At 38.7% G+C, this 8742-nt stretch overlaps 1 protein-coding gene across 1 annotated transcript; it reads left to right on the top strand.

The window, feature by feature from the left end:
• The first annotated feature begins 7688 nt into the window (after positions 1 to 7688).
• On the top strand, positions 7689 to 8507 carry LOC105048647 (uncharacterized). The gene has a single exon (XM_019851889.3). It carries the CDS (start codon positions 7748 to 7750, stop codon positions 8234 to 8236), a length of 489 nt encoding a protein of 162 aa, XP_019707448.1. The 5' UTR covers positions 7689 to 7747; the 3' UTR covers positions 8237 to 8507.
• Positions 8508 to 8742: the final 235 nt, after the last annotated feature.

The raw sequence follows: 8742 nt of genomic DNA, 5'->3' as shown, positions 1-8742 counted from the left end.
CCGAAGTTGGTTGAGGTGCCTGGCGGAGAGAGATAGCCGTCCATCCGAGAGAGCTCGGATGTTGCAAATCCTGTTGGGTGCCTTTGGCATTAAGGCTGCAGGCGAGGACCACTTGCCGTGGGAGCTCGGTCAGAGGCTTTCACAGACGCAGTCCGGTTTCGCGCAGACTTCGGACGGAGGGTCGACCGGGTAGATGTCGATGGCGCTGGGGAGGTTCATCCACCGGAGGGGTCCAGCTACTGGATTCCGTGAGCACGGCATTTGTCCACTTATAGAAGTTCGTTCAGAGTCCGATCTCCGTAGAACCGGATGGGGATCATTTGTCGAGGAGTCTCGGCCAAGGCCTGTCTGCCAACAGAGATCCAAAAGAAATTCGTCCATAATGGAAGCTCAGGTGAAGGCTTACGGTGGAATCCGGCACGGATCGCTCGTGGTAGAAATTTGAAGTAGATCGTTTGCAGCAGAAACTCGAGTGGGTCGCTTGCAATAGAAGCTCGGAGTCCGGCCCTTGTAGGATTCGGGTGAGATCTACCTGCAATTGAAGTCGGGGGCGAAGTCCGGCTCCCGTAGGAGTCCGGACGAAGTCTACCTGCAATTGAAGTCGGGGGCGAAGTCCGGCTCCCGTAGGAGTCCGGACGAAGTCTACCTGCAATTGAAGTCGGGGATGAAGTCCGGCTCCCGTAGGAGTCCGACGAAGTCTACCTGCAATTGAAGTCGGACGAAGTCTACCTGCAATTGAAGTCGGGGACGAAGTCCGGCTCCCGTAGGAGCCCGGACGAAGTCTACCTGCAATTGAAGTCGGGGACGAAGTCCGGCTCCCGTAGGAGTCCGGACGAAGTCTACCTGCAATTAAGTCGGGGACGAAGTCCGGGAGTCCGGACGAAGTCTACCTGCAATTGAAGTCGGGACGAAGTCCGGCTCCCGTAGAAGTCCGGCTCCTTAGAAGTCGACGAAGTCTACCTGCAATTGAAGTCGGGGACGAATCCGGCTCCCGTAGGAGTCCGGACGAAGTCTACCTGCAATTGAAGTCTTCGTCTACCTGCAATTGAAGTCGGGGACGAAGTCCGGCTCCCGTAGGAGTCCGGACGAAGTCTACCTGCAATTGAAGTCGGGGACGAAGTCCTGCTCCCGTAGGAGTCCGGACGAAGTCTACCTGCAATTGAAATCGGGGGCGAAGTCCGGCTCCCATAGAAGTTCGGATGCAGTCTAGAAGGTGGTCGATCATCGTGAAAACTTGGGTGGAGTCCGTCCGTCGCGAAGAATCCGATCGACGCTGGTGGGTGCTTATCCATTGGCAAAACTTGGGAGTGTTGCGGAGGCTCGGCCGCCAGAGAGGTTTGGAAAGATGTCGTCGAAGGTCGAAAGTCGGTAGAATCCCAGAGGGTCACTCCTGTCACGAACTTCGGCTGGGGAGTATTTTATACCCAACAATATTAACTGAAAAAATAAAGAAGTGTTATAGTTTTGTCAAAAATTAATTAAGATAATATTGTTAATTAATATCCTACTCTCATATGCTCCATATATCCTTCTTTCCATACTTTCAATTTAGATTTTAGAAGATTGTAAATGGTAGATCAAGATGGATAGATAATTCTTCTTTTTCATCTATTATTTTTAAATATTTTGTATCAAATGATAAATAAAGACTATCTATCGTACCAACCCATCTATTCTCCTCATATCTAAAATACCAGTAAAATCAGGAGTTGCTGAATGTTAGACTGAGTAGTGTGACGGTCAGCCCTCGTAGAAACTAAAAGAAATCCTTCTCCGTAGGAATTGAAGCTTCAGCCCTAGAGAAGATATATAAAATATTTGTGTTGGCTCGATGAACAGACCTTTCAACAAGGTGGGCAGTGATGTTTGCCGCCTTTGTGAGCAAGCTGCTTAGGCAACACAGTCATCCTTCACTTTTCTCAAAACTGAAGGCTTGTTCTCGTATCCCTTGCGTTCACCTGGACTACGTGGAGACGGAAGCGAATTCCGTCCAGATCCTGGAAAGCGTGGGACCCGTTGCTGTTGGCTCTCTGCCGACTTCCGAAAGAAAGGAAACACAACTTTCTTCCACGTCGGCTGCTGCTTGAGACAAGTCCTCGTTAAAATTAAAGTTTCTTGTGATACCACGTGGCTTCTATTTCAGCTTCTTGACCGTTACTTGCCAGCCAAACAAGCTTAGAATTTTCCCTTAGACAGCCCTGGCTAGGCCCAAGTCAAGGTTGGCCGGACATGTCCTCCCTAGCCAACTCGAATAAGATATTGAAGCATTCGTCACCAAGAAAGTCTTATCTTCCGAGCACCGTTCCTCCGGGGAAGAAACAGTATTGTTACATGGCCCAGACAATTACGCACCAACCGAGTTGCTCCCAGGGTGCAATTTAATAGGGGCCACGAGGTAAAAAACTTCGTTGCAACGGTGATACATATCAAATTTATCATAATCTAGTATTTCATTGATTGTGTATATTTTATCGATTTTCATGATGATATCTCATATTATCCACCAATTTTCAAATTTTGATTGGATTATGTAAGTTTGATATGATTTCACCGTTGCAACGAAAATTTTTTCGGCCACGAAGGTGGTGTGATTCGCAAGATTCACAGTGGGTGGTGGACTCCGGCAGCATATTGAGAAGCTGTATAATTGGTTGAGCCACGTGGCTTCTTCCACCTAATAAAGGTGTTAGGCCACGAGCATTGCTTATATTCTTACATTCCTGGTCCCACGTAAAGGTGACGTTAGTCGTGAAAAGTAGTTTATTCATGGTGGTCTAATGAACAGCATGCATACAAAGGATAACACTATCTCCAGATGCCAAGATAGAAGATACATACTGCAAAATCTGTTCTCATTGTTCATGTAGCCCAAGGGTTTAATAGTATCATTATTATATTATAAGAAGTCCCTTCAAACCATTATTGATCATTATAATAATCATGATGACGGTATCAAAATATAATAAAAGAAAAAAAATGGAAGAGAATAATGTTACTTTTCCGATCACTATTCACTTTATAGCTATTGAATTTTGAAAGAAAATTCTTACAAAAAAAATTAAACTCTAGAAAAGAAATAACTGGTCATAATGGTTATCATTTTTCTATTATTATATATAACATAATAAAAGGGATCCAAAACCATTATAATGGCCTTTATAAAGTTATGTAACAACCATTATTTTAAATCATGATCTAATCTTTTGTATAGTGTCCTTGAAAAACTAATATCGATCACTAACAAAGGATCCTCTTGTAGGTGGTATAACCATGTAATAACGTCTTATTCGTCTTTATATTCCTAAACATCAAAATAGGTGAAGAATAAGCTTTACAATATGTGGAGGCACGGATGAGCCTACATGATACATTCTATTCCACTATTTTGGTGGAGCAGAGTTATACCATCAAAAAGGAAAAACTTATCCTCTCAAATTCTGTTTTTGTCCCTATCTACTTTTTAACATAACAAGATGCGAAAGGGTAATTCATCTTGGCAACGAAATCTAACTCTTTATGGAATTAGTTCACTTTATCTCCTATACTTATCTCTAATAATTATTCCTTCAACAATTTTAGAAAACTCCTATTATATGGAACCAGTTTTTTCCCCTCTACATTACATGCTATAATAAGGCTTCAAATTTTATTTTGTCTACTTATCTAGCACTTTGATGGAATGGATCTCAACGGTGAATGATTGGGTTAAGCAAATTTTACTCCATTTTATTCCCTGCGAGAAAAAAATCATATGGGACGAGCACTATAAAATATTATATGGGGCGGTTTTTATAGTGTACCATATTTTTCTCAATGCTAATTTTAAAAAAATAAATCTAAAAATTAAATATTTTTTCTACTAACGGAGTTCTTAGTCTAATAATTAAGACATTCTCTTTTGTCCTCGTTGTCAGCACATAACGATATATACTATATAACCATATGATACACATTAAATATATACTCAGATGATACATACTGTAGATTTTTTTTATACATATCCAGTAACGATCTAATACACATCTACAGCTAAATTGATACATAGTTTATCAAACTTAGTTTTATCAGTATAGAGTATATGACTGATTGATACATATCTAATAAAATATTCATCAAATATCCCAAAATATACTTCTAGATAAGACAATATACAGTTTTTAAAATATAACATTCATTAATATACAGCATATGAATAAATGATACAGATTAGATAGCTTATTGATATATACTGTAAGCTTTTTTGGTACATACCCGCAACGATTCACTACATACCTATAGATAAATTGATAAATAGTTTACCGAATTTAGTATTCACTGATATATAATATATGATCAATTGATATACACTTAGCAAAATATTCATCCGACATTCCAATACACATCTTTAGGTAAAATAATATATAGTTTCTATAAATTTTTAGATGCAAAGATATTAAAAAAGAAGAGAAATTTGAAAGAGGAGAAAGAGCTTTGAGGTTTGTATTGATTGTTGTTGGATGTATATCAAAAAATCTTATAGTATGTATCAATAAGTCTTCTAATATGTATCATTTAGTCATATACTGCATGCTGATGAATGCTATATTTTGAAAATTATATATTGTTTTACCTAAAAATGAATATTCAAATCTTGGATGAATATTTTATTAGATATGTATCAATTAGTCATATACTCTTTATTGATAAAATTAAGTTCGGTAAATTATATATCAATTTAATTATAAGTGTGTATTGAATCGTTGTTGAGTATGTAGAAAAAAAACTTACAGTATATATCACCTGATTATATATTTAATGTTTATCATATAGTTATATAGTATATATCGTTATTTATTAAAAATAAAAGAGAAAGAAGATATCTTAATTAAAAAATTAATAATTTTATTAATAAAAAATATAATTTTTAAATTTATTTTTTAAAATTAATATTAAAAAAAATATGGCACGAAGAGCATCCCATATAATATTTTATAGTGCCCGCCCCACATGAATTTTGTTCCCTGCCGAAGCAGTGGCTCCCTGAAACGCTAAAACCTCCTACGTGGGCCCACACGGACGATGAAGCCGCCGGACCAGGACCAGTAGTACGGTTGGACGTCCCTGTCCTCAAGTCTCACGTGTGAGCAGATATTTGTAGGAACGAATAGGTCGTTACTACACTTACCTACTTTCTCAACACCCACAACATGGCCCACATTCTAAGAATCATGGGCCCTACACGAGGACCCCCGCCCACGGATCAGGGTTCCCACGTCGGCCGGGTGGTTTTAGTAATGGGTGTAACCGATCGGGCTTCTTGTTGGGCGCAACAAGTGGGCGGAGGTGGAGACAAAACTGACGTCGTCGCACACGTGGAGTCGGACGACTTTGGCCTTCGCCTCGTTTGTACTCGCCTTCGCCGGCACGAAACTCGCCGATTCTGTTTTACTCCTCGCGCCGATCCGTCGGCAAACGCGGGATTGGAGACGGGGTCGTGGCCGTCCGATCATAGGAGAGAGAGAGGATGGATATTTTGATGGAAAAATCTGGACCGTTGCATTTGTTGAGGGTACAGGGGCCGACCAAGAGGCTCAGGGAGATTCACGAGAGTTGCCGCTCCAGGACAGTTGCACTGACACGGTTGTATCTTCGGCAGGAAAGAAGGATTCACCATCCTTCGCAAGAATCACCGTTGGATCTCAACTATCTGCTTTTAGATTCGTGCAAGCTTATGCCTGATCGAGTTGGTCCGCTTTGCCATCTGTGCCGTGGCGATCCAACGGTGGATTGGCGAGAAGGAAGTGAATCCTTCTTTCGCGTGAAAAATAAAACGCGTGTCCCAGTCGCGCGGATTTTGGTGTGATTCCGGCACAATCGAAGACTGCTTTGTTCCCAGTTCCCACCATGGAGAACCAAAATTTGCTTGGTTCCCTGGATCAGTCCCCTCAAAAAATAAAAATAAAAAATTATGCCCATATTTTCAATGACCTCTCTGGATGGCCGGTTCTCCACAACTAGGGCGCAAAAAATCTAAACTCAAAAACTTATGACCGAAAAATGTTGGCTTTTTTTTTTTTTTGCAGTATTATGGTATAAATATCATTATCTTCCAAATGGATACCTTTTATCAATAGTATTTTATTTTAAGTATTGCTATAAATTTATACTCTATGGTATACAGCTTGAAGTACTGAAAACTAAAACCATTGTTATAGTATTTAACTAATATATCAGTGAAAAATATCATAATATATAAAACTTTAAAACATTATTACTAAATATTAAATTATTAATTTTTATATAAAATTTGGATTTGGTCATACGGAATCCATCAAATATACTATTTTACATATTTTGATGGTCGTTAAATCTTTTTTGATTGGAACTTTTTATTGTAAAAAATATTTATAACAAGTTAGCATATCTTCGATCTTACCATTACTATCTATAGATCACTAGTTCGATCGGATTTATATTAAAATATTAAGAATCAAAAATTATTTAAGATAAAAATATTATACAAGAATATTATCATTTTTTGTATCAAAATTTATTATTACTTTATTAAAGTATAAATAAGAATAATCATGAATTGACCATTCTTGAACCGTTTGTACCAAAATTATATATGAATATGATAACATACAAAGATTAATTTTTACATATTTTTAACAATAAAATTTTGAAAACATCAAAAAGAATAAAATAAAGTAACTTTATATTTTTAATTTTCATGAAAAAGAAAAGAGCTTTTTGATAAATAATGATTAAAATATAAAATGTTCTTGAATAATAATAATATAAATTATAGTTCAATAATTAAGAGTTTGTGATTCAAACACGAGGTTGTTAGTTTTACAAATATGAAAAATTTTATAAATATTAGATATTTTACATGTAAGAACTGTAATTTTAACATCCTTTTGACCTCCCTTCTCTATGTTCTCTTTACAGCTTATTTCTAGACATTTAGGAGATATGATAATATGGATATTGCTAGTAGGAACTCATGTAAGTATGTGTCCATAATGAAACAATCATATTGAATAATATTATACCCCACCAAAAATTTTCTTTCCAACTTTAACTCTCAAACATGATTTGATAGGTAATTAAGCATGATTTATAAGGTGATAATGGTATGTTGGAAGAAATTATATTCTATATTGCATACACCATATGATCGTCAATTATAGTTGTTCATATTTTATAGATTTTATTTATCAAATGCTCGGTGCATGGCTATAGGAATGAGCGGCTATAATTATGGGCATGTGATGCACATGAAGTTAGATATAATTGCTTGGTGTGTTGGTGGGCTTTGTTTGGGTAAAGGCAAACATTGGGCACTTGTGATGTGTCATCCAAAGCTAGATCGTTTTTTTTTTTTTTGCCCCCTTAACTCGTGTGTTGAAACTTTCTTGCAGGCGTAACCTATGGGCAACGTTGCCACACCACGTGTTGTGTGCATGAACCGACTTTCCGGGAGACTTGTGCGTTCTCCTCGGCGATTAACGGGAAGGGTGGGCCCGCGTCAATTTCTTCTAGACGTTGATGGTCAACTTACAATAAATAAAAGAAAGCAGGAAAAAACACCAACGTATGATGTGGACACACATGACAAGAAGAATCCCAGAAGCTCACCAGCGCCTCATCCCTTTTTCTATCCTCTGTGTATCTATATCTATATATAGAGTCCATGCAAGATAATAAACTGAGATCCATGTAAGAGGTCTGTTAGATTGATAGATAGATAGATAAGAGAGAGATGGGAAGGTCGGAGATGGATGGTAGGTGCAAGAGGCATCCAGAGAACGGGCAGTCCAAAGGGGTGTGCCCCTTCTGCCTCAGAGAGAGGCTCTCTCATATTTCAGCCCCTTCTTCTACAAGTACCACCAACGCTTCTTTCACCTCTTCATACTTTTCTGACTCCAATCTCTCTAATTCAACTAACTCCCCTCCTCACCAAGACACCAAGATCACATGGCTCTCCCTTCTACTCAAAGGAAACCCTGGCAAATCCGAACCACTGAGGAAGAGTCGATCCTTGGCTTTTGTGATGAGAGAGGAAGAGAAAGGGATGCAGAAAGCAGAGGGGAAGAAGGAGAAAGACAAGAAGAAGAAGAGGAAGAAGAAAGGAAAGTTCTGGTCAAAGCTGATGATTGGTTCAGAGAGTAGAAAGAAGGAGATGGACGGAAGCTTGTCGCACTCCAAGACCATGAAGGAGAAGCCTTCTGCCAAGTGGGTATTGTTCTGATCCTCTTCTTGTTTCAACTTGTATAGCGGCAATAAGATAAAGCATCACCAAAAAGACTGATTCTTAGCATGAGAAGCTATAGTTGTCGTGGATATGTGAAATTTAAAGGATTGTATGTGATGAGAAACCTTCATCTTTTGAGCATGAGAAGGTGGAGAACTTCTATGTATTCAGAATTTGAACAATTTGTATGTCATCGTTAAACTCTATTTTGTAGCCAGCACAAGCTGACTGGGTTTAATTTTTGATAGTGCTGACAAGGTTTAGTGGAGATCAGGGATTCTTAAACTTTTGCTTGCTTTAATTTTCTTGTGCGGATCATTACTTGTTTAAATGTGCTGCCTCTTACTCTCTGTAGCTGTTTCTTGCCTTCTGCGCAATGGACGCCTAAGGTACATTCCAACAGGCAAATTTTTAGCTGTGGATGGTGCAATACAGAATAAGACAACCACTTCTAAATCATACAACTATATCTTCGACACTGATTCCTCAAACCACCTTGACTG

The sequence above is a fragment of the Elaeis guineensis genome, chromosome 7, assembly GCF_000442705.2.
Source record: "Elaeis guineensis isolate ETL-2024a chromosome 7, EG11, whole genome shotgun sequence".
NCBI lineage: Eukaryota > Viridiplantae > Streptophyta > Magnoliopsida > Arecales > Arecaceae > Elaeis > Elaeis guineensis.
Note: the sequence above shows the minus strand (reverse complement) of the source record. Positions and strands in the feature narration are given on the sequence as shown.

Coding starts and splice junctions, on each gene's coding strand:
- LOC105048647 (XM_019851889.3), top strand. CDS start 7,748: ATGGGAAGGTCGGAGATGGATGGTAGGTGCAAGAGGCATCCAGAGAAC.